The 26497-nt window shown below is 45.3% G+C and overlaps 1 protein-coding gene across 5 annotated transcripts; it reads left to right on the forward strand.

Moving 5' to 3' along the window:
- Positions 1–3584: 3584 nt before the first annotated feature.
- Positions 3585–25727, forward strand: LRRC8A (leucine rich repeat containing 8 VRAC subunit A). 5 transcript variants are annotated; one of them, XR_013923016.1, is made up of 5 exons: positions 3585–3713; positions 12429–14592; positions 17956–19897; positions 21180–22880; positions 25704–25727. XR_013923016.1 is itself a non-coding variant. In XM_080355929.1 (3 exons), exons 2-3 carry the CDS (start codon positions 12436–12438, stop codon positions 18229–18231), a joined length of 2433 nt encoding a protein of 810 aa, XP_080212055.1. In that variant the 5' UTR covers positions 3585–3713; positions 12429–12435; the 3' UTR covers positions 18232–20614. The 5 variants fall into 5 exon arrangements, 1 of the variants encoding a protein (XP_080212055.1); XR_013923018.1 differs by lacking the exon at positions 25704–25727 and having other exon boundaries at positions 21180–22659; positions 22727–24038; XR_013923019.1 differs by lacking the exon at positions 25704–25727 and having other exon boundaries at positions 17956–19618; positions 19715–19897; positions 21180–24038.
- Positions 25728–26497: the final 770 nt, after the last annotated feature.

The raw sequence follows: 26497 nt of genomic DNA on the forward strand, positions 1-26497 counted from the left end.
AAAAGTGAGCCACGGGGAAGGGGAGCGGCGGACGTCTGCTGTGCCAGAGGTTCCCGAATTCTGACAGCTGGTTGTGGGTCTCACATCATCCCCGTGTGACTAAACAGGAGGGAATGTCAGTGCAGGCAGAGGCAGACTCTTTGTTTTCTAAACTTCTGTTAAACACTGAAACAAACAGATGGGAGGAAAACTTGTGTTTGTATGAACGTACAGGGCACGTCCTGAGCCAGCAAATGGCTCAGTGCCATTTTTTCCTCTCCCCCTGCTTTCTTCGCTGTCTCCTCCGCCAGCCTTGCAGAAAGGCAGACAGTTTTTGGTCAGGTCTGTGGGTTGAATGGACTCAGGGCAGGTGAGTGTGAGTGCTAAAGGTGCTGCAAGGAAATAGAGGACTGGGTAGGGCCAGAGCAGAGAGGAGTGGGGACAAAAAGGAACGGACATGAGCACAAGCCCCCACCTTCTTTGGCAGGATTTGCCCTTTATATTGGTTCAACAGTAACATGTAACTTTGCCTTAATGTCCTCTTGAAATTCAGCAGAAATTGGTGGATGATATGCACGTGGCCAGCGAGGAAGAGGACACTGCCTGGCCTTCTGGGAGCTTGTGCTGTAAAACTCAAGGAAAATTAGGACCCTCTCTTTCTTCAGGTCATTTTAATTTAACAAGTGCATCTAGACATGAACAATTCTTCATAATAATGGGTTTTTTTAAAAAATCCAGCTACTGCAGTGGTCTGATGAGTGTCTACATCATGTCCCCTGGCAGAAGGGACCGCAGCTCCCCTGGTACATGTCCTGTGCCGATGGCTACAGGAGGATGCTAAAACCTATAATGTTCCTAGAAAGCCACACATATTCTTATTTTACTACAGCAGTGATCACTGGTGTATACAAGTTAAAATTGGCCGCACTTAACCACTCAGAACTGCCTCTTGTACACTAATGACATTATAATTAATGCCTTTGAACGCTCCTTTATGAAGTTTTTTAAAAAATGATGCTGCCCAGTGTCCTCCAATGAGTCAGCAAATGAAAATAACCATATAGTGAATCAGCCTCTTTTTTTCAGGCACCACAAAATTACTGTTGGATATATCCTCGTAACACATGGGTGTTACTATTCCTGCTGCAAGGAAACAAACGCTGTGTTTTTCAGTGGGCTCAGTTTGGTGAGCTGTTGTTAGAGAAATAAGACAGGGTTTTCAAAATATTCCACTTTGGAAATGTCACCTAGGTTGGTTCTTCAGGAAAAAGTGTAAAAGCTGTAATTTAAGTCTCTTATTGTTAACTAGTCTTGATGCTGATATTAGTTGTATCCACTGTTTCTTATTTGAGGCATCCAGCGAGATGTTCGCCAGACTTTCTTCACTGAGCTGGTCCAGGTGCCCCTGGTCCCTAAATGGAGTTGATGTCACTGGTTAAAAACTGACACAAGGTGATGTCGGGGCATTTTTAACCCTCTGTGTTTCCACAGCAGGGATACCAGCCTGAATCAGGGCCTGGAATTATCCTTGTTGGGCCTGGCTTTCCTCTCTGTTCTTGCTGAGGGACAGAGGCTGCGAGGCTGAGTTGCTGTACATAGAATTATGTTAAATTAAATCACAGAAGCCTTGATGATGAATGGGTCATAAACCATAATAAAGAGGTAGGGTATTTTTTATTTAACAGAAATAATAATTCTGTACTCCAAAGTCCTGCTGTCCCACCACAGCAGCTGAGGGCACTCGGCTCCCCCACCTTTCCCTTCGCCTGCCCAGCGCTGAGGCTGGAATTGTGGCGGCCCCTTTAAGGCGCTCACCATTTTGAGCGCTGCCCTGCACCAAGATGGCGCCCTCGCCCTCACTTTCCCCTCTCCCTCTCCTCATTACCTTGCCAATAGAAATGCCCCCCGCCCACCCACCCTTGCCCTGCACAAAGATGGCGGCGTGCCCGCTCGTCATGCCCATTCTCAAGATGGCGGCACCCTCCTCCGCCCGTCGGTAGCGGCGGGACGGGCTGATGGCCGCCATGCCGGGCGGGTGAGGTCAGTTCCGGGGTGGGGCCGCCGCGGTGCGGCTCGGGGCGAACAAAAGGAGCCGGAGCCGGCGTGAGGGAGGGCGGGGGCCGGGCGGCCAGGTGGGTGTCGGGGCGCTGCGGGCCGGCCGGCTGGCGTTGTCCTCCCCTCAGCGGTGCGGGGCTGCGGGGGCGCGTCCCCCGGGCGGGCTGGCTGTGGGGGGACGGGACCCCGCGGGCTGGGCGGGGGGCGCCTGAGGGCGCGCAGCGCTGAGGGGAGCGCGGCGGCCGGGCGGGGCCTGCGCGCCGGGCAGGGAGGGGTTGCTGACTAATTGGGCTGTAATTTCGTTTCCTCCGTGTCCCCGCCGACCCTGCCCTGTCATGCGGCGGGGCAGCCCGAGGCTGGGGACAGGTGGGTGCCGTGTGTCCCCTCCGGGGACCTTCTCCTGCCGCGGGCTGAGTCCTGTGTCTGTTACCCGTGGTGCTGGGGACGGAAGCTGGTTGTTTTATTTTTAATTTATATCTCACAGAGGATGTGTTTTCTGTCTCTGGAAGCCCGGGGCGGTGTGTCAGGCCTGTGGGCAGACGGGGCTGATGCGCAGCCGGTGTGTTCGGGACCCGGGCCCGGGTGTTGTGGGTTCGGGTCGGTGCTGAGGCCGTGGGGGAGAAGGTCAGACAGTCCTCTCCCTTCAGCGCTTCCTCTGCAGCAGTCTGGCACAGCTACGGCAGAACGGCTTCAAAACCCGTCAGCCCCAGTGCTGACTTTGGGATCAGGAGGGATGTATTTGTGGACATCTTCACCACTATGTTGGGTTTTTAATTTTTATTCTTTTTTTTCTCCCGTGATGTCTTTCCCTTTCCTTCCCTTCCCTTCCCTTCCCCGCTGTTGTTGACAAAACGCTTTCTGAAGTTCTGCAGTCCTCCCCTACGTAGCCAGGATGCTGGATGCTCGAGAGATCTCCCAAAGCCCTGCTCTGCTCCCTGCTCTGCTTTCCCATGCCCCACGCTGACATGCAGGAAGCAAGAAAAAAAGCTGTTGAAATTCTTGTTGATGGTGCTAGACTGCTGCCCCTTTCAGAAGATTTGTGTTGGGAGATACGTGTTGAGAGGAGACGGGAAAGTTGGTTCAGTTGGGACTGTTTAGGAACATGGTCTATGTTTTCAGATACTCCTGATGGTAACACTTAAAAAAAAATTCAGACTTTTCAGACTAGAAAGTAGGTAGTAAAGTCATTAATCTTTTTTTTTTTCCATCTAAAAAAAATGTATTGTTTTTCCAGGAGGTTAATCTGTCTCTACGAGTTGAGGTTTAGTTTTAATATTAATATTCAGCATCTCCTTTGGCTGCGTCTGCAACATCTGCTTTTGGTCACTTTGGTTTGAATAACTAATTTGGGAGATTCCTTCCTCCCAAGAGTTTCATGTAGCTCTTGGAGTTCTTACCGCTTTTCTATGCATCAGGGTGTTTCTTTTTGGTTTCCAGTGACCCTCTGAGTTGTTCTTTGTTTCTTAGAAATCCTTTACCAAGTTTTTACATAACACGGTCCCTCTGTGAAGTGAATCCCCTCTTCTTTGCTGATGATCTCTGTCTCCTTTCAGGGAAGCTGTTCCCATGGCGTGTGGGGAATGCAACGCTTCAGCACCCGCTCAGGATCCAGCACGCAGGAATATCATCTATTTCCAGCACAGAGAACTGAAGTGCAGATAGCAGAACCCAGCTGCAGGGTAAGGGCTGCAGGCCAGCGCTCGAGTGGTAAAATAAAGCCAAAAAAATGACCGGGATGCTACTTAAATATAGTTGCAAAGCACAGGGCAGTGATGCGATGACTGATAAGGAGCAAGGAAGAAAGGTGGTTGATCAGGGGGTGATATGGGGAGAGTGGTGGTATGCTAATTAAATTGTGAGCCCATAGTCAGCTTGAAGATGCAAAAAAGAGTAAAGGATCTGAGTGTTGTCCAAAGTAAAATATAACTGTTATGTATATTCACCCACACATCTGATTCCTGGCTACTTGAAGACTGTTTAGTAAATGTTTTGGTGAGTGTGGTGGGCGCTCCTGCGTTCCCTGTGGGGTGACATTTGTGTTGCTGTGCAGACATCTCCCGGGTGGTTTTTCACAGTGAACTCAGGAGTGCACTGGCTCGTCACTCGTGCAGGTATCAATTAGGCAATGACAGAAACTAGTTGCAAGAAACTCCCTCCTTCCTTGGTTCTTCACCAGTAGTGATGAAAGGTATTGCAGAATTCTGTGCTTATCTTCAAGATGAGAAATGCTGTCCAGATTGGCTGTGTTCTGAGCAGCGAAACATGCAGCATGTTGCTTCTGGAATATACATATCCCTAAGACCTGTCTGATGTTCTGGTTAGTGTTCTGGCAGTTCACTGATCTGTTTCTTGTACTGATCCTCTCATGGTCGTTGGAAAGCCTGACTTTATTCCTGTAGGTCAAAGACAACATGCATAAATATTTCCTTTAAGTATGCCAGAAGCCATGTGTTAAAAGCTAATGTTTCCATGTTTGAAATGTGGAGTGCCTGAAGCCTTCCAGTGATGACTTACTGAGTTGTTTATATTCTGGTAAATGCTGCAGGCGTTCCGAAAGTTGGTCTGTGGTTTAGGGCTTTCTGATGCTATTTTTTTTTTTTAAACAAGCAGTGGCGGTCAAATGTATAAGTTGTGTTATTGCTGTGTGATTGGAGCAGGTTATTTAGAGGCCTTCATGTAATTTCTCCACATTCTAAAGGAGTTTGTTCAGCAGAGTGCTTAAAAAGGAAATGAAAACTCACTTCTGGTGTTAGGTTGAGCTTACCTGGTGTCTAGGAAAAGGGAGGCACAATGTCAGGTGAGTGGTGGGGGAGCACAGAAGAGAAAGGTTTAGGAGTTTTGTGTGGGGCTCCTTAATATGAGGGGATGGGATGCATAGCTATTATTGTGGTAATTGTTAAAAGTTAATGTATGGGGCTGCAGTGTGGTTAGCCTCCTTTGTGCATTTTTTCAATTGTTTTCAAAAACAGTCTTAGTTTAGGATATACGCACTAATACCGAGCAGATGTTTAACAGTCTACGTGCTTTGAAGAGTGTATCTTGAATGCTTCCAAGCAGCTTTTTCCTTAAACGGTTGACGTGGTGCATGGATTTGGTATTCCAACTTGAAATCCAGTTCGTATGGCTGGATTATACACGTCTCTCTTACTGCTGTGAAACCGTGTTTGAAACTAAAAGCTATTCAGTTGTGACCTCCCTGCTGAAATAATAGTGCTTCCTTTTCCTTGTGTACTAAGCATTGTTAACATTTGCTATAAAATTACCTTGGCAATTCTCAAAGCTCCTCTTTTGTGACAAATTCACAAGCTGCTTCTCTAGCTCCAGCCTACCTTTGTGCACAGCAGAGCTGTGTACTGGACTAGTTAACAGGGTCTCCTTTAGAGTCTTGGCTTTATCAGATCCTGATGATCAAAGGTTAGATGGCCTGTCCCTTATTAATTGACTAATGCACTCAGAAGATGTTCTGAGCTGGAAGTCATAGTCAGTGTTTTGGAGCACATGCTCCTGAAGGCAAGACTGTTAGTGAATATGTTCTTATTCCTCTTCTTTCCTCAGACTGAGGCTAAACGTTATTGTGCTGATAGCTGGTGTCTTATTTATCTTGCTTTGCTCTCATCTGCATCTTCTTTCATCTTAAAGGGCTCATCCCTTTGAGCCTGAAAACAGCTGTGGCAACACTCCTGGATTTGTGCATATTGTGATGGTCTGTCAACAATCAATTAAGATTATCCTTAAAAGTTTTTACTCACTTTGAATCTAGTGTCTTGATTTCTCCATCTGTTGTTAGGTATGTCAGAGCTCTGATCTGTCTACCATTCCTGTCTTCAGCTGAAAACAGCTGGTTATGTTTTCCTGTATGACTCTTCTCAATGCTGGAATTAAATGCTGAAGAGCCTTTTCCTGCAGCTGGTGGAGTGCTTGAAGCTGTTCTGGTTGTTACAAGTCAATGCTGTTGCTGTCTGTTTATCTTTAGTTACTAACAGAGTTAATGCAATCACTTGCATTAGTCAGTACAAGGGAGTGTTTTGTACTTTTCCAAGACGAGCTCCAGTGCCCTGTCCTTGAAGTATCTTTTTTATGGCAAAGAGAAAATTAATTTTGGATAGGAAGCCTGTGGCCATGTACGTTCATAATTTATAAGCTGACACAGACATTTTTCTCTGGTCTGCATCACTGTTGTAAGTCACCCGATAGCACTTAAATGTACGTAGTTGAATGACACCAACATACAGTCCCTGCTCCAAGTGCCAGTGAAGCTGATAATTTCAGACTATGTTCAGTTCTATGCAGCCAGGGCAAAATGCTGTCAGAAGGCAGAAAATGTGGCAGGCCAAGCCAGGTCTCCAGCATGGATTGTCCTGGTGGTGCAGATGTTCTTCCCTGTGCTTGTTAGGACAGGCTTGCTTGTGTGATGGCAAACAAGAGCTATTGCACGGGACTGTTAAAAAAAGAATGACTCTTCCCGTCAGATGCAAGACTGACAACATAGGAGTAGCTGTAAGGATGATGAAGTGCTATCCACAGCGTAAGTGAATTATTCTTTTTCATGAACTTCAGTAAAGACATTGTGACCCATCTGCTCGCTTTGTCCTGCTTATCTTGTGGCTCGGGTGCGGCTGGATGTTGCGTGCAGCTGCTGGATGGTTGTGTGAAAACCAACTGACGTTGCTTTCCTTGTTGAATTCACTGGCTGTTCCACTAAGTGAAGAGGGTGAGTTCTGGCAGCTGCTCTTTCCACTGCTCTATCTGCTAGTCTAAATGCTAAATGACCCTTTAAACTTCACATGTTCACTTTTCTATTTTAGAAGACATTTTGTCCCTCAGGAGGGATTTATTTTTTAATGCAGAAAGGGCCTGAGGTAGGGAAAATTGTTTGTTGGTCAGGGCTTTGGCATCTGGCTTCATTGCTGTTTTATTTCTAAACAGCAAAGGACAAAAGCACATGAGCTGTTCCACTGCATGTTTTGGACTTTTCCAGTTACTTGTGTGGCTGTCCTTATGCTCAGAAAGTTTTCTGAGGGGTACTTGAAAGTAGCTGTGTTTCAGTCTCCTTTTATTTTTCCTTTTAATTCTGGGCCTAATAAACGTGAGGGAGGAGACACATAAATTCCCAGTCCCATTCTGACCTGCAAAACTCTTACATTTCCCAGATTTTGAACAAAGAGCTCTGTGTTATGCCCTCCTTCAGAATTTCAGGTGGCAGCATGCTGGGGAGGGAAGCTCTGCTTTGTTGAAACCTTATGGTTACATGTTGTAGCTTGTCAATACTCAGGGCTATAGACTTAACAGCATCAAGTATTTTCTTTCCCTTATCTATCTCCCTGTTTCTCTGGGCTTCTATGGGTTGAGAAATTCTGTCAGCAGTGCTTGACTTCTGCTTTGCAAGTCCACACTCTTCCAAGGAAATCCACTGAGAATTAGAAATACCTGTAGTGGAAAATAAAGAGTTGCAAGATCCAACGTACAGTGTATCCGTGTCTATTTATCTAGACCTTTATTATGAGGCTACCTCGCTTGAAAGCTGCATACCACTGGAAGTCAGGAGGACTTCCCTGATTTGAGGGAGCTCCTGCAAGTAAGGGGTGGAAACTTAAATTCTTCTGCATGTCATGAGATGTTGTGTGTAGTCCTGTTTTGCCAGTAGCTCCATTAGTAACAGAATGGCCCACAGAAAGGAGGAGAAAACAGGAGGCTTGATCAAATATTCGGTAAATGAGTTAAGCTGACAAACTATCCAGTGAAACAGAACAGCGATGTTGTTTCTGGTCACTTTGTCCCTAGCTGGATATGCCGGCCAGCAGTTGCAGGCAGGAATTTCAGACGCTGCTCAGCCAGGTGTCTGTCAACAGTAAGTCAATCTTCACTTGTTTAGCTTGGGTGGCTTTGGACAGAGGAATTGTCCAAATCTGAGGATGTTTGCTCCTGCAGCAGTTGGTCTGTTAATGCTTTGAACCTGTTAAATATCACAGGATACTGGGGGCTGTGGAAAGCATTTGTGCTCTCGGCTCTGTCAGCCTTTATCTAGTAAGGTACGTGCTGCTTTGTGATGTCTCTGTCAGCCAGATACGTTTAATCTTGTTTCTGACTGATTTTACTATTCAGGTGTGTTGTGCTCAGAATGTCCCCGTTCTCCTAACACGAGCGATTATCTTTCTCCCCCAGGTGTGTCTAGTAAAACATAGGATTAGTACTTGGTGATGCTTATGGTTGGCTGAAGTCTGGGTAGGTTTGGCAGGCTGGTTATGTAAGTCTGAAACTGCTATTTCTTTTGTCGAATCAGCCTGTTCAGCATTAATGGTGAGGCCGTGCCGCACGTAGTAGGTGGGTGCCCAGCAGGCCGAGACAGGGATGAGCGTCTGGCAAAAGGATCCCACTGTGGGATGCGAGTTTGGAGCCGGGGAATCTGCAGGCGCTGAAGGTGCGTAGTGTCTAAATGTAGAATGTGCTAAGGCTTTAGAAGTGTATTTAGTTATGCCGGATTGATTCTGCTGTATGGTAATGAGGCTTTAGCATGCAGATCTTTCCTGGTACGATCTTGGAGGTTGCTCTATATTAGATATGGGGTTGTTCTATATTAGATATGAATTGTAGTGCTCAAAGAAGTGCTGCTTTGGTGTAGCTGAAACCCTCAAAGGTAAAGTTGTTTCTTATAGAGCGGGGGTGAAGGGCCTGCTTGGGGACTGTGGTAGCTGGGGGAGCCCTGTGGAATGCAGAACTCGAAACACCTCTGACACAGACACTTGTAAGTTTTTTTTCTTTTTTCCTCAGTGTGCAATACGTACACCTGCCTATTTAATTATAACCTTGGAAGACATATTTCCTTATGCTTCTGATAAGTTGACAGGAGTTTAAGCATAGATGTTCCTGGCTGTCAGCTTATGCAAGTTTACTGAAATCAACTTGCCTTTGAACTTGAACAACACACTCTTTCAAAATCTCAGTATCGATGCCTTCCATGTGGGGAGTTAACTACACTGTGAACAAATCACCTGTTTCTGAGTGCAATTGGCAAGTTCTGCAACTTGAGGTAAATACAAAGGAGGTCGGATCCTTCTGCACCAAGGCTGCTCTGGCATGGTGCTTCCTTTCCAGTTATGACTGCTCCTGTCAGTAAACTCCTTCGCTGAGCTCGTGTGTTCTCTGCTCAGCCTTCAGTGAGGCTACATGACAGAAGTGACTTAGCAAATTAAGCTTCTTCCCAGTAAACTCTTTCCTGCTGACAAAGCTTGCTGGAGTTCAACTCCTGAAGAGAGCAGAAGCTTGAAATCTCTGCAGTCTGCCTGCTGGTCCTGTGGAGCTTGCTCTTGTCTTGGTCACAAGGGAGGTAACTTTATTTTTGGCCACATCTTCATGCAAGGATTGTTCCTTGTGTTATGCCAGAATGATACGCTCTGTCTAAATAGGTCTGTTTTGCCCATGTACTTGTTGGGAGGGTCTGTGTTCCAGCTACCTGGTTGGTTTCTATATAGTGGTTCGAATCACAGTCTATGGGAAGAATCCTACTGCACAGGGGAGCATCGAGTGACAGAGATGGCCCCTGAGAATCCGACTTCTTGGAGTTAGTCTGCTGTTGTCATCAACTTCAGCAGCAAAACTGCTTGCTCTAATCCAGAAGAGTGAGTGTTGCAACAAGAATCACATTTTAAAATGATTACAAAATGTAGTTCACAAAATAAAGATATTTGCATCTTGATAAAAGCTGCTGTTTCAGGAGCTAGAAATGGATTACATGCTTGGGAAATCCGGATGAGGAGGGATGCAACTTTCCCACCTACTTTCTCAAGTGTTTGGTGGGCAATTTTCCCTTTTACTGCAGATGCTGGGAGTAAGATTAGATAAGACGTGGCAAATTCCAGCTTCTGTAAAGGTGGCCCCTAGTTTTATTGTTTGCCTGGGACTTGAACAGGGTCTCCCGGAGGAGTGGGGACTTGCAATGAATGTCCTTTTCATCTTCCAGTGACCCTGTCATTGTTACTGGAAGGCAGGAGATTTCCTGTTCCACCCTACCAGGGTTTAAATGCTGACACCAAGCCTTAATGGACTATCATGGGACACTGTTATTTTGTTAACAATATCAGTGGTTTTTGCCACATGTTCCTGAAATGAAGAGGAATAGGATCTTATTTATGGAGAGCAGGGAATGGTATGGTGGAATTTGTGTTACCTCCTGGATGTAATCAGCCTGATTACAGAGGGTGACAGCGAGGGCATGTGTGTTCTTGTTCTGTTTGTTTTTCCCTGTGGTCCAGCAGCGTGTCAGCAGTCCTGCCCTAGCTCTCAAATCTTTCAGTAGCTGAACTTCCCAGCGTCTCTAGGAGCTGTCTTGCTTTCCTGGCCTGGTATAGTAGGGGTCCTAACAAAAAAAAAGGGGCAAAAATAAAATGAATCAGGTATATGTCCAGTTTTGGTGCTTCTGAAGAGGGAGGGAATGGATGGGTAAGGGGCCTGGGATGGCATAAGGCTACTGTCAGTAATGATTAAGGGCCTCTGTTAGAGCATAGGTTCTTCTGCAGAAAATAAAGATTATAAAATGGATTTTGACTCTGAATTTTCTTGTCTGTGTAGACAAGCTGAAGAGATGTACACAAGCAGGAACTGTGATTCAGGGAGCTGTTTAGCTTCCAGTTTTGAGTTGTTTTGGAATGCTGAGGCTGTGAAGAAAACTGTACCCTGTTTTATCCTGGAATTAGTATTTCTGTAGTATGCACAGACAGCTCTTCTCAAATGTGTCTTACAAATGGACTTTCTCTCCCTGAGGTGGATGTATTCAGAGAATACATACATTAGAGGCACCCCAGTCTGTCTTTTGTGATGGACTAACGTAGTATTGGAACTGGATGGGCAAAAGGGCGAATGCTTCATCTTTCAATCTACCACTTCTAGTTGCTTGCAGCCTTTCCAAGTAGCACTAAGCCAGAGCTGGCATGTTACCATTTATTGTTGTAAGCAGCATACCAGGGAACAGAGTTCTGTATTTAGTGTCTCTAGGGAATGTGGTGCTTTTTGAGTTCATATTAGGAAGGGCTTCCTGTGGGGTTCTGTGCTGAAAGTTCATTTTAAATACAAACTTGAATTCTACCCAAGCAGGCGCTATGGGCACCCCACTTGTCAAAAAACCTTTGTCCTGGCCATGGGTTTATAGAACCTGCATTCCCCCAGGACTTATCGGGACGGTCTGTACAAATTATAACTCATGGGCTGGGAAAACATGGTTGAATTTTTGCTTTTCCTGCTTCACGATTTAATTAATGCGAGTTTCAAAATGACTGAAAGATTAGTGCTTGGCCTGCTCCTGGACTTTGCTAGCAAGTTTGAGGTGATATTACTGCTTTCTCACACTCATTAGGACAAGTTACAATGACTTCATGTTCTTTGCTTGTGTTGCCTGTTGGGGGACTGTTTTGAGTTCACAGTTACCTGTGGATCAGTCAGGCTTCCGCACTTTCTATGGCTTGTTGAAGAACGTTTTGGAAGTTTTTATCTGGAAGTCTGAAGGACAGGACAAGCACTGCCATAAAGCCTCTGCTTCCCAGAACCTTTGGATTTCCTTTGTGACACTGAAATCCCAGCCGAGATGAACTCTAAGTGGGAGTGGTTGGTCAGGGAAGTGAATTCTTCTTTTGTCTCCCCCTTCCTCTGCTTCTGAAGTAAATAAGGCAAAGAGCAGCTGTTACAGGATTTCAGTACTGAGTTTATCAGAGAGCGAGTGACTAATCTTTCCTTGGAGAATTAATGCAAAAAGGGGGGAAATCTAAGCTACTTACTTGGAAAGAAGAGTCAGGATATCAAGCAACTTTGTTCTCTTTTCCAGTTTGCTTGATTAACGTGCTGTTGAGTTGCGTCAGTGAAGTAAGTGGTTCTAGGAAATATAACTATTGCATGTAAATCTTCTTGCCCCCTGCAGTTGGAGAACCACACAAATGCAGAATTATTATTTACTAGCTCTGTAAAAACGGTAAAAAACTCATGCTCTGTGTGGGGATGTTATCACTTCTCATAGTGCTGGCACGCTCCTTCATCCCTGAAATAAAATCCACAGATAAAACAGTAAACTTCCAAATACTGGCCTGGCTGGGGTAGTTTCAGTCTGCCTTGTGAGCTTTCTTTAAGTGTGAATGTCTTGCCCCACAGACTGCTAATGGTAAGCACTGGTTCTGATATTTGTGTCAATTCATTTGCCAGGGAAGACAGCAATAAACCAATTTCACAGCCTCAGCTGTAGCAAATTACTTGAAGGAAGCCTCATTCATTTGTCCCCAAGTGACTTGAAATTTGGTGTCTGCTAATTCCAGTCTTGTTGGGCCAGCACTTAAAATGTGAGGTTCCTGATGCCCTCTTGAAAAGCAGGATGAAACACTTCAAGCTAGTAATGCCTGTTTTTGTTTTCCTCTCAGGTGAATCATGATTCCAGTCACTGAACTGCGCTACTTTGCGGACACTCAGCCAGCGTATCGCATCCTGAAGCCATGGTGGGACGTCTTCACAGACTACATTTCCATAGTGATGCTGATGATTGCGGTGTTTGGAGGGACGCTTCAGGTCACCCAGGACAAAATGATTTGTTTGCCCTGTAAATGGGTTACCAAAGACTCTTGCAATGACTCGGTCAGAGGTTGGACAGCCGCAACCCCGGAGCGTACCTACTATAACTCCAGTCTCGTTCCCTCTACTGATACAGGGCCGATGGGGATCCGGTATGATTTGGACCGGCACCAGTATAACTATGTGGATGCGGTGTGTTATGAGAACCGTCTTCACTGGTTTGCCAAGTATTTTCCTTATCTGGTGCTGCTACATACTCTCATCTTCCTGGCTTGTAGCAACTTCTGGTTCAAATTCCCAAGGACCAGCTCCAAGCTGGAGCATTTTGTGTCTATTTTGCTTAAGTGTTTTGACTCTCCATGGACAACGAGGGCATTATCTGAGACAGTGGTGGAGGAGAGCGATACCAAGCCAGCATTTGGGAAAATGAATGGCTCCATGGACAAGAAATCCTCCACAGTCAGCGAGGATGTGGAAGCCACTGTTCCCATGCTGCAGAGAACAAAGTCTCGGATTGAGCAAGGGATTGTGGACAGGTCTGAGACTGGTGTCTTGGACAAAAAGGAAGGTGAGCAGGCCAAAGCACTCTTTGAAAAAGTCAAAAAGTTCCGCACGCATGTGGAAGAGGGAGATATAGTTTATCGCCTCTACATGAGACAGACCATCATCAAAGTGATCAAGTTCATTCTGATCATCTGCTATACTGTTTACTATGTCAACAACATAACGTTTGATGTTGACTGTAAAGTGGACATTGAGAGCTTGACTGGCTACAGGATGTACCGCTGTGCTCATCCTTTGGCCACTCTCTTCAAAATCTTGGCTTCTTTCTACATCAGTTTGGTGATATTCTATGGCTTGATCTGTATGTACACGCTCTGGTGGATGCTGAGACGATCGCTCAAGAAATACTCCTTTGAGTCCATCCGGGAGGAGAGCAGTTACAGTGACATTCCTGATGTGAAAAATGACTTTGCTTTCATGCTCCATCTGATCGATCAGTATGACCCCCTGTATTCCAAGCGCTTTGCCGTCTTTCTGTCGGAGGTGAGTGAGAACAAACTGCGGCAGCTGAACCTCAACAATGAGTGGACTTTGGAGAAGCTGCGCCAGAGGATCACCAAGAACTCCCAGGATAAGCTGGAACTGCATCTTTTCATGTTGAGTGGCATTCCTGACACAGTCTTTGACCTCATTGAGCTGGAGGTCTTGAAGCTGGAGCTTATCCCCGATGTCACTATTCCCCCAAGCATTGCTCAGCTCACCAGCCTTAAGGAACTGTGGCTCTACCACACAGCTGCCAAAATTGAGGCTCCAGCCCTTGCCTTTTTGAGGGAGAACTTGAAATCTCTCCACATCAAGTTCACAGACATCAAGGAGATTCCTCTTTGGATTTATAGCCTGAAGACACTAGAGGAGCTTCATCTGACTGGGAATTTGAGTGCCGAAAACAACCGGTACATTGTGATAGATGGACTGAGGGAGCTGAAGAGGCTGAAGGTGTTACGGTTGAAGAGTAACCTCACCAAGCTGCCACAGGTGGTGACAGATGTTGGTGTGCATCTTCAGAAGCTTTCCATCAACAACGAGGGCACCAAGCTCATTGTTCTCAACAGCCTTAAGAAAATGGTCAACTTGACGGAGCTTGAGCTGATCCGTTGTGACTTGGAACGCATTCCTCACTCCATCTTTAGCCTCCACAATCTGCAGGAGATAGACCTGAAGGACAATAACCTAAAGACTATTGAAGAAATCATCAGCTTCCAGCACTTACATCGTCTCACTTGCCTTAAATTGTGGTACAACCACATCGCCTACATCCCCATGCAAATAGGCAATTTAACTAATTTAGAGCGCCTTTACCTGAACCGTAACAAGATAGACAAGATCCCTACCCAGCTCTTCTATTGCCGGAAACTTCGGTACTTGGATCTCAGCCACAACAATCTGACTTCCATACCCCCAGATGTTGGACTTCTTCAAAACCTGCAGAACCTGGCTGTGACGGCCAACAGGGTAAGTGAGCACAGAGCTGAGTGTTCCTGCCTGAATAGAACTAACTCTGGCACTTCTGTTATCTATGTGATTAAACATGCTACAATGGTGTGTGAAATACTCCTGGCACTGCCATTCTATTTAAATTCTCCAGCTTTTGTTTCTCTCCAGGGGTTTATCAAAAGCAAAACATTGCAAATAACTCCAGGGGCAAGTTTCTATTAGAATAGCACTTGTTTGTAACATTTCTTCTCTTGACAAAGAAACTACTTCTAAGTGGCAATTGGAGCTGCTTTAGAAATCCTACCTGTTGGTTGTTTCTCTGCAGTAGGAAGCTTGTAGTCTCTAGATTGACATCAGTTTGGGGCTTCAAATGGAGATCTGAGAAACTGTAGTCTTAATCTAGAACTACGCACTTAAGCTTATGTGCTTCAGCCATGTACGTACACTGTTGCAGTGGCCGCCTTGGGGCACGTATGTGTGCGGCTTACAGCTTCGCTTGTGGTACTTTGTGTTTCTGGGGAGTTTGGTCTTGTAAGCATGTACTTCTTGTGAGAAGCAGGATGTGGAAAGACTTAAGAAAAATGGTTCTTAAGATCTCACTCAAGAGTCATCGTTTTGTTTCCCAAAGGAGACTTTGGAGAGAGCAGAGCAATCTTCTGCACTGTCCTCAGTCAGGGCAGAGTGAACTAAACCAGGTTTATCAACTGGCAGTCGGATGTGAAAATGTGAACTGTGGCAATTCCTTGACTTTCAGAGGGTTGGAAATACGATGGCACCCTGCTGCGCTGCACGTTTTCTTGCGTAATCCCATATAGACCGAGTCTAAGCGTTAAGTGTCTGAGTCTAAGCACAGGGCGGGTTAGAGAGGATGGTGAAGTGTGCCAGGCTGCCTGATTGCCACACGTTGTTTCTTGCCTTCTGGTGGAGGGTGTTTATTTGCTTACAGCGAACTGTACCCATGGTTTTTTTTTTCCTGTGTCTTTGTTATTGTGTTTGCGATTAAAGGGACTCAATTTACCATGTATCACAGAGATCAGTCTGTGACTGCACGGGCTGGGTTGCTGAGCTGAATGTCTCATTGAAGCTTTCATTCATTCTGTCTGCAAATTCCTGGGAGGCTCTTTTTCTCTTGGAGTTTATTACCACCTGAAGTTGCAAAAGGCTCTAATATAACTACAAATTGCTGACAGATCTAATTAGTGGCTTCTGGGTTCTTTGGGGAATACGCAATAGAATTGTCCCGGAGCAGTCCTCGTTTTCACTGTCATATATCAAGATCCTTACTGCTATTGGCAAGATATATTCATAATTGAACACTGTCAAATTGCCTGTGAGAGTCGGACAGCGCAGTTCTGCTGTGGTTTGGCTTTTCACAGGGGAAACGCTCTCAAATCAAGTATTTAATTGCTAATGCAGTTCAGTATTACACAGGGTTCTTAAAACTCCAGCCAGCAGTTTGAAGTGGCTGTTGGAAAAGTTCAAGCCTGTGTTGTGTGCTGTCACTTGTCAGTGGCACAAGCAGCAGCCGCTCAGCGATCCCAGTTTAACAGCTTCTCACCCAGTTTGCCCAGCACTAATGGACTGGGTGGCTGTGCATCTATTTGTACGGGAGGCCTGAGCTCTGGTAAACTTCACACTATGCACACGTTCCCTGCTACATTAAAACCCAAAATATTTTCTTGGTGCAAGTGGGGCTGATATTGGTAGTTTCTGAGGATGGCATTAAGCAGAGATGAGGGAGTGTTTGTTTGTTTTTTAAGGTACTGTTCAGAATTCAAACAATTTTGTACCTTTGTCTTCTGGTAACCTTCCTGGCACAGCTTCCAAGGGTTAATCTGCACCGTATCCTCTGCAGTCTTGGGGTGGAGCCTCTCGTGGATGAAAAGGAGCTGGAGGGAGCCTCATGTTCTGCAGCACAGTGCGACACCACCCATTTATCTCTGAAAAAAACCTGAAAACAATAATGCAAGAGAAAGGCTGGAGCAGCCTTAGCTCCAGCTTGTTCTGAAGCAAAAGGTGGTGAGGACGCAGTGGAACAGCTGAGCCGTTTGTATCCTCCACCGGTGCCTGGGCAAGGCCACAGTTGCCGTGGGGCTCTGGTGACCCAGTTACTTACAGTAAAGAGTGACTGCAGGAAACAGGAGGACTGGCAGGCTGGCATTTCCCAAAGCCAGGAATTAGCTCAAATGTCCTCTCCTAGCTCAGCAGTCTCAGCAAATAGAGACCAGGAGTTGGCTGGTATTGGCGCACCATTCTGGGAAGCAGGCTGCGTTACAGCACACTGCTTCCTTCCTAAACCAATACTTGTCCCTTAAACGATACTATTATTTTCAAGAGTCTGCGATCATTTAATTGCATGTTGCTGTTTGTAAAACAATTGACAGTACCAGTAACAATGACTGAATTCAACTGAGTTTTATTGGTCTGGTCTCGACTTGGCTTCTTCTTGGACTTCATGTCATTCAGAACTGATTAGAGTCTAATTTAACTATGAATGATATCATGCACAATTTAAGTTTTAAAAAAAAGGACATGGTTGTATTTAAAGACAAATCATAGCCTCCAGGATGAGACGTTGAATTATGGGGAGAATACTGAATTGCTATGTTCAGTTCCTAGCCTGGTGTTTGTTAAACTTTAGCCATAGTGTTTTCCTAGAAATTCATTGGGAAAACTGGACTATTAAAAGGCTTTAATAGAAGTAAGCCTTATTAAATTAGTGACTCATGGATACTTGAAGGTGGTGGTGGGAAAGCTAACAGCTGGTGGCTTTGGTTTTTTTGGTTGCATTTTTGCACTGTCAAAAAAAGCTGTGCTGTGCTTTGGAGCCTAGAAAGTGTTGGCAACATTTTAAAGCCTGACGGAAATGATGGAAGAATAGTCCCAGTTCTCAGGGTCTGGAGGTCATACCTGTTATAGCCTCTTCTCTTACAACAGCCAGACTAGGAGTGCTGACTCAATCCAGTCTTACTGGTGTTCAGCATGACACCGGTTGTGCAAAGGGGCTTGATCAGTGACAGTATAAAGGGTTTGGGGTGGAAAACAGCTGATACTGATGGGAGCGTGTGACAGTACAGGCCAGCTGTGAGCTGGTTTCTGGTCCTCTAATCCTGTCCTTGGTGATATCTTCAGCTTTAGCCACCATCATTGGTGATTTCTTCTAACTCAGGCAGCAGAGTGTCTGAAAAACACATACAATTGTGGTGTAGTGACTTTGGGAGCAGTCCTTATGGTGGAAAGCGGGGGAGAAGTGGATGATCCAAAAGAAGTGCTCTGTAAACTCTGAAGCATTGTGTGGGCTTGTTGGTCTCTTATGAGCATGTGTCCGTGTTTGCTGGTGACTCTGCCTATGACTGATTTCTTTTTTTGTTTGTTTTTCAGATTGAGAGTCTCCCACCAGAGCTGTTCCAGTGCAGGAAACTGAGAACCTTGCACCTGGGAAACAACGTGCTGCAGTCACTCCCGTCCCGGGTCGGAGAGCTGACAAATCTGTCGCAAATAGAGCTACGAGGGAACCGCTTGGAGTGTCTGCCCGTGGAGCTGGGAGAGTGTCCTCTGCTGAAACGCAGTGGGCTTGTGGTAGAGGAGGACCTGTTCAACACGCTGCCCTTGGAAGTCAAAGAGCGGCTCTGGAGGGCAGACAAAGAGCAAGCCTGAGCCCCTGGAAAAAAGGGAAAAGCGTCTGACCAACTAGAAGGAAACAAAAGGCCATTCCAGTCCCCCTTTCCCCAGATCCTCCCCTTTCTCCCCTCCGATCACTACCAGACTAGCCAAGGAGTCCCTGAACAAACACACGACTCTGAATGAGGCGGCTTCTTGCCTCAGGTGCAGGCTGGGGGAAGCTTGGGATCAGGATGAGGATCACGACAGATTAGTCGGCCTCTGAGAAAGGGGCAGTGGGAGTAAAAGGTCTTGCTGTTCTGGACAGAAAGTGAGGTGGATGGTGCTGGTGAGAAGAAATGACCTTTGAATGGAGGAGAAAATGAAATGTGGGGATTGCTGCATTGCTCCAAATGGGGCTTATACGTGTCAGGGACCGAGAGTGTCTAGTGTCCTGCAAGTAAAGATCAAGAGACTAGGAAACCTCTTGAACTTCCATCTCTGTGTGTGACACCTGGTACTGTCCCCTCAACTCAGACTCAGGCAGTGAGGCCTCACGGTGGGGTGGGATAGGATACAGACAGCTGATTTTATCTACATGCTGGCATTAAGATTTGGGGGATAAATTGATCTCAGACATCAGCTTGAATGCAGGATTTATTTTTTTTTTTAACCAAATGTCTGTCCCCTTTGCACTCTGCACCTTCTTTTCTGCCCTGGAGAAGAAACAAACCCTCCCCAAACTATATCTGCTCCTTTAAGGTTGCACTGTTTTAGTAGTTTCAAGTCACTTGTGCTGGAAGCACTAACTGACATAATTCCAGAGCTTTAGCCTGTTCTGAAATGGATGGTTATAGTGCAAGCGGGAGAAAAATCTGGATAAAAAGCAGTGGGACTGTCTAATCTACTCTCCCAGAAGCATTGAGTTGCTTCAGGATCTGGCTTTTAAAGTTTTTAAGCTACTTTTACATTCCTGGTATTTTGTCACATATCAAATATGAACGTACAACTGGCCAGGGTGTCTCCTGGGGCTGGTGGTGTTGGTGGAGAGGAACACTCGGTTTTTCTCTGCATCTCTTGCCCCCCGTTAAGTTGTTAAATGCTTTGCCAATGTTTTTCATGAGCGCAGTCTACAGAGCTGCTTGGTTGGTCTCTTGTGTTGTCCTCCTCACTTTAACGGCTGTCAGTTCCTGTTACACCTCTTGACTTAAGTAGGAGGCTGATGCTGATTGAACGTGCTGCTGGAAAAGGACCTGGCCTCCTGTTTCTTCCTCTCTTTCATTCCGTCAGCTTTAAGGAGTGATATGAGAATCCTCCATGGACTGAGCTCCTCTAGATCCCTGGGACAGAGCAGGCTTAATTCAAACAAGTCTGACCTGTTTGGTATTGTTTGACAGAAGAAAAAAAATGAAAAATAAAACCGCAAGTGTCTGCGCTGGCAGAGGTAGATAACTTGCAATAGCTACTGATAATCATGTCCTTAAGGTGGGGTGGTTAAGGTGTGCCTGTGATACACCCGAGGTCTGTTCTTTCCCATCAGAAGGAAGAGGAGGCTCAAGGACCTCCAGGTCCTGGTTGTAACACTCCAACAGGTTGGCCCCAAGGTGCAGAGCTGCAAGCTGGGGCTTGGCAACTTTGGGGGCATCCCATGTGTACAAAAGTACGGAGCTGCAGCCTCCTCCAAATCGATTCCTGGCAAGCTCCCAGGGAGTGCCCCGGCCTGGTGAGTTGTGGTGATCCCTTGGATGCTGGGGCAATAAGGCACGCTGTGGCTTTCTTCATCAGATGTAAGATATGAAATATATACACTAATCATGCTGAAAACACAAACGATGTTAACTGGGCTCTGGATTTGTTGATGTTCAGATGCTTAAATAAAGCTACATTAAAATCCAGGAGATACGTTTATAAAACTACTTTTAAGAAGGATGTAAATTCTGCCTCCCATAGTCCATTCATTATGAAAAGTTTAAACAGTCCAGGGAATAATATAATTAAATCTCTTTATCTGGAAAGCAAGGTACTGTAAAAGCTCTTATTCTTTCTAACAGGGTTAGTGTCTTGAAATTGTATTAGAGTTGGGGCCACCACTGAAAAGATGGGGAAGCGTTGATGCTGATGCTTCTTGGATTGTACGTGTTCTATTTGCACGAGCATTTTGGATTAACAGAGAGGACAGGAGTTGCTGGGTGGGCCTAATGCTTTTGAAATAAAGCGGGAATGGCTCCAGGCTTCAGTAATAACTGTTTTCCAGTCAGTTCCTTGTGGTGGGTGTGGGGGCTGTTTGGATTGTGAAAACCTTTTTTCCTTATGCTGTGCCAAAAGATAGTGCTGGAGAGTAACAGCTACTGAATAGCGGCTTGAGCTCTGTTTTGTATTCAAGCCCACTGGTTGACTGGTTTACAACACATGTATTTTAGACCAGGCAGGGCTGAAAGGGCAAAGCACCTCAGGATTTTCACCTGCCTTAGAGGAGGAGAGATTCCTTCTGCGTGTCTAGATCGTTGTACACGGGTGCTTTGACTCTTGACTGTAGTTGTGGTCTTAGTCGTACAAACAGAACTTTACACAGTCGCGTTAGAAATGTATATAAGTGGCTTCTGAAAGTATGCTGCAGTGCTTCTAGAAGCTTGCAAGCCTGAACTGCTGTTTTTCTCAGTGCTGAGTCCATGGGACAAGTGATCAAATAACGGAGCTATGCTGCTGCTCGCTGAGTAGACACTGCTCCGTGCCTGAGGTCTACAAAGCATTTTTAAGAGAGGCCAGTATTGATTGTGCATGAAGACGCTGGCTTTTTGCTCCTCTTACAATATTGCAAGCTCAGTTTTTTTTGGCTATGGCTGCTATGGCTTGAGATAGCTTCCTGCGTGGCAAAATTGGGGTGAGCAATCTGATAACTTCTTGTACCTGAAACACGGGTGGCACAGATATACATGGCTACTCTGGAAGACAGCAATATGTATTATTTACTCCTGATATGTGCTTCTTGGTCTTCCCTCAAATAGATACTGATTCTATAGTATCAGTCTCGCGTGATGAGATGAAAGAAGCTTTAAAATGTCAAGGATGGGGTCTAAACTGGGAGGTCCTGAATGTGTTTATTGCTCAGGACTCCTGCAAAACTCAACCCACAGCAGAATGAGTCATCCACCTCCCAAACTTGTCTGGATTGCTCAGGCTTTGAGAGATGAGCTTGCATCAACAATCCTTCCTCATTTGCAAGTATTCAATTAGTGTATATTTTTTCCTTTAAATTTCCATCGAACTGAAGTTTAAGGGGTTTGTTTCTGAGGCTGATCTGTGCATTCAGAAAAAAAACCAATCAAGCAAACAATCAACAGTCTGGTCAGTGTATTGTTTTCCTGATGGGCTTTTCAAAGCACTCTGGTAGTAGCAAACCAGATTATTTATTAGCTGCTAAACCATACAACAACTTCAACCCAATTGTTTCCTTAATAGCACTTCTGAGCTGAATGAGTTGTTGGAGCCCCTGTAGATCACACACACACACGCTTATCCCATGTTAGGACTGGACATTAGTGATGCTAAATACTCCAAAAACCACTAAATTGCAACTAAGGAATACCAAACCTACTCCGTGTGTTACATCTTGCTGTATCTCTGAAACTATGCACTGGAATGTTAGCTGAAGTTGTTATTTGTTTAAGATGTTCTGATTTCTATTTGGTCCCCAGTTAATTTAGCAGCTGGAATTCAATTTACTCTGCCGGTCTGGTTAAATAGCTGTTCCAGGTAGCTTTCACGACATGGTGTTTTTTTGGTATTAATTGTTACTTCCTGATAATAATCCTACCTCATTTCTTATTTTTTTCTTATTACCATTTATGCACTCTTCTTAGCTCACTTCACTTTAATTAAAGTTCTTGGTGTTCATTACCATAAATAGCATTAAGTGGTTTTTTGTTGCTGAACCACACTTTTCCTTCCTCGCTGAAAACTGATTCTAGAGATTTGGAGAACAATAACACACCCTTTGCAGAGGATGAGGTGTACGGAAAAAACGTTTCCAATATTATTGATTCCACAGCTGTGACACTGTTTCCTTTCCCTGCTCTGGAAAGGGACTTGCATGGTTGGAGTTCTTTGGATTTTAAATTTTTTATTTTTAGTCTTTAAGGGGAGGATTATTATTATTATTATTTTTCCTCGTTAATCACAGAATCGACTGAGTTGGAAAAGACCTCAGAGATCATCAAGTCCAACCCTTGGTCCAGCTCCAGTCCATTGACTAGATCATGGCACTAAGTGCCATGTCCAATCTCAGTTTAAAAACCTCCAGGGCCGGTGAGTCCAGCACCTCCCTGGGCAGCCATTCCAATGCCTGACCACTCTCTCTGCACAGAATTGCTTTCTAATCTCCAGCCTCAATTTCCCCTGGCAGAGTTTAAGCCCATGGCCCCTTGTCCTATTGCTGACTGCCTGGGAGAAGAGACCAATCCCCACCTGGCTGGAACTGCCTTTCAGGTAATAGTTATACCTTCTCTAAAGATAAATTAATGTAACTTCTCCACAGAGATATTTACTCCTCCAGGTGTATTTGCGATAGTCCTGCCTGCAGCCAGCTCTTCCCTCTGATCCTCCCTTTCAACCATGGAGACATTTCTCAACTTCTGGTGTGACTTCTCACTGACAAACAATATTGTCATACTGTAAACAGTAGAGTCACCTCTGAAACGTTACCTACGGTAAGGCTGTGTGAATGGGAACTAGTAAAACTATTGCTTAAACTTCACTTTTTCTCATTGCATTTTAAAATGATGTTTCCCCCCACCGTTTGGTGGATCCTGTAGTTTTACTAAGCACGTGCCAAAGTGAGTTTTCTGTCCTACCTGCATTGTAACAGTGTGTGAAGCACAACTGGACAAGAGAATTACTGAACTCGGCCCTGTAGGTGACTATATGACTGGACAAGAGAATTATTGAACTCGCAGCTGTAGGTGAATATTGAGCTGCCTGGGCAGTGTGTGACCCTCCAGAAACCTCATCTCCAAAATCCCCTTTCAAAAGTAGCTGTGTTTGAATTGCTGGAACCCGACAGCAAAAGTGAACTTTGGGTGAGTTCACACAAAGGAAGGTTTAATTCAGGGTTTACCCTTCCCTTCCTCTATCTCCTTTAAAGGAATTTTATTGAACAATGAGGGAATTTCTTTTTTTTTAGAGGAGACTTAACGAGAAGGGGGCTAATGAGCCTGAGTCATCTCTTACAGCTGACAAATGTGCCCTTTAAGTAAGACGCTACTCATGGCTTAAACATTGTTCACTCCCGTTTTGTAAATGTCTGAGCAGGGTTGTGGTTTGGCATCCGAGACCCGCGACTTGCTGTAACGTTTCAGGATTGTGACATTGGCTTTGTACGTGGGGTTGTTTGGGCAGCTGATCGGCTGCACCTCCACCGTGAGCACTGCGGGCTGCTGTGTGCTCTGAAAGACTTGTAAGACTGGACACTTCAACGGAATAAAAGTGTTAATTTTGCATTTGCATTTTCCTTTTACGTCTGCTTTCTTGTAAGTTTTCTGTATGCAAAGGCGCTTAGCAGATGTTAGTAATTCCAGCTATTGCGTAGGATTATTGGCCTTTTTACCCATCACGTGGGTCCTCATGGATTATGACATTCCTATATGAATAAGCAAGAAGTAGATGTACAGCAAAAGGGATCCTGCTTGGTAATAAGCCTGGGCTGCCTTATGGATTTCACCATCGCTTTAACAAATGCCTGATGCAGTTTATGGAGCCAAATAAAACACTTGGAGTATTGTCTACATAGTCCAATAGAAGCTCAGTTGGGCTTTCAAAATGCAAATTGTTCTCCCCTTCCCCAGGGAAGGGACAGGGACCAAAGTCAATGGAGGAAACGGCCGGTTGCTATAGAAATTGTGTGTTCAGCCCGCTACTGGTACCAACAGATCACAGTGTGTTTCCTGGCTGTCTGCACACCCCACGCTCAGCTTTTTAAGTCAAAATGTGTCTTTCCTAATCCAGTACGTTCAGGATGTGTTACAGAGAATCAGCCTTTAACTTTCAAAGGCAGTTTGAGTTTTATTGCATGGAAAGGTTTTCCTCTTGTGTTTTGCCTTCCTGTGCTTCCCTCTTCCCAGACAGCTTGACCACGTTGGTCCCACTTCAGTGACGGAAAGTATGAGCAGGTGGTGAAAGGTGCTTGTCTGCGGTGCTGCTTATTTGTGTTGATGAGTTTTAATTAAATTATTAGCAGGACTGAATCAAGAAAGGAGAGGGCAGAACACCCTGTGTCATCTCAGGCTCACCCGCACTGCAGCTCCTTCTGGCGAGGATTTACCAGCTCTTTGCACAGCTGAGCAAAGGAGCAGATGAAAGGTACAATCGAAGAAACTGGATTCCTGCAGGACTTTAATGCCGTAATGGGAGAGAGCCCACTGGTAAAGACCTTATCTTTGTTGGAAAAAGGCTTTTAATCCTGATAATTCCAAGTTTTCTATGTATCTCACTGAAAAGCATATGGTGAGGATGCAGTAGAGGCAGCTGGGACTATTAAATTGGTTTTATTCCAGTAAATCCTCTAGCCCGGCTGTGCCATAAGGTTTTACCTTGCTGATTTTTGAAGAAAGTGCCAGTCTTGTTTCACCTGTTGATGACAATGAGAAAACTACAGCATTTCTGAGGCTTCTGATAACTTGAAAGAAGGGACTGCTGATACAGCGGGAAAGTAGTAGTCAAGCATCTATACCATTTTAAATACTAATATACTATTTAATACCATTTAAATGCTTGCTATGGTTATTGTTGTTCCTGTGCTCCTTGTTTCTCACTAAGTCATCTGTCACTCGTTGCCAATCATATCAAACACTTCAGGAGAGGCCATGAGAGATGGGGGTGACCTTTTTGCTTACTTGCCAACAGCAGCAGTTTTGGTGAGAGTGCTGAGCTGCTTAAACTGGCTCTGGGGATCTGGCAACTGGCTTGGCTCCCAGTGCTTTCAACGGGAGCTTTTATTGAGGAGGAAATTAGGATAACAGTGCCAGTCAGAAAGGTATTTGGAAGTCCTGTGCTTTGCCTGCTGCAGGCTTGTTCATGTTCCAGCTGTCCCTCACTCCTGTACCTGCACACAGACCCTGGATGGGCTTTCGCAGCCTCCAATGGAGTTGGCCACGAGTGCAGTTTTCTTGCAGAGCTGGCAGGAGAAAACGTTATTAATCTGCAAAACAGCTCTTGGAGGGGGAGGAAGGGAAGGAAAAGGGGCCATTTCCCAGTTTTGTCCATGTACTTTCTGCCTTCCTTGTTTAAACTTACTGGAAGAGAAGGTGTTTACAAAGGTGACATCCTTCTCTTTGACTTTTTTTGGGGCATTATGTGGTGGGGGTGGTTTTCTTCTTGCTGAAACGGTCTTTCTGAGCCTCAAAATAGGGGCACGTCGGGAGTGGCAAAGAGCCGAGATGGGCTGTCTCTACTGCTTTATGCAGTCACTTATTCTCTGGCGCTCGCTGTGTTGTGTGCTGTAATCTGCTGGTTATATTGCTTAAAAAAATCCCTAGAACAGGAAAGCTGTGGTTTGCTGCCGTGCGTATGAGCTAAACCAGCTCCTGAAGTCATTGCGTGTGCATGAGGTGGGGACTGGAGAAGATGACGTGTGAAATTGCTGGAAAACAACTGACTGAGAGGGAGAAACACACAACAGTCGGAGTGATGGAGGTACCGCAGTGACACGGGGTGTTTCTCTGGGGTGAGGTGGGTCCTCACCAGATCCACTCACAGCCAATAGCTACAACGGGGATCTTCTCCTCTGGTTACTCATCTTCCTTAAAAACACTCCAGCTCCACCGGTTGGTGAGAGTTCGTCAACAGGAAGAAGGAAATACTCGATTTTTTTAATGTATTTTATTTTTGCTTTTGCAGTGTTGGTGGCTGATCGTTCCCCCCCCATTCATAGCCAGGTGATTAAATCCTCTTGCAAATTTTAGTCCTTTAAACTGCCAGACTCGTATCCTCTTGGGCGCAGGGAAACGCTTGAAAACAAGTTGTAAATGCTCAAAAATGTTTTGCAGTGAAAGCACCGAATTCCCTTTCTATTAAAAAAAAAGGCAAAACAGTGAACAAGACGGGGAGGAATTTTTGTCTGGAGTCGATTCCCTCACCCAATGGAGGACTTTATTTTTTCAAACAAATCCTTACGATGGATTTTTCAGTTGCTAACAAATACATTTGGAAGTAAACACCTTCCCATGAGCGTTTTGAACCCTTTCCTTAGTTTTCTTCGCGTTCGTTCTGCTGGGTGGTCTATAAACTCGGCCCACGATGCTATTTCTTTGTGGAGTGCTGCTGAATGATG

Source organism: Nesoenas mayeri (genome assembly GCF_963082525.1).
Source record: "Nesoenas mayeri genome assembly, chromosome: 18".
In the NCBI taxonomy this organism is placed as follows: Eukaryota; Metazoa; Chordata; class Aves; order Columbiformes; family Columbidae; genus Nesoenas; species Nesoenas mayeri.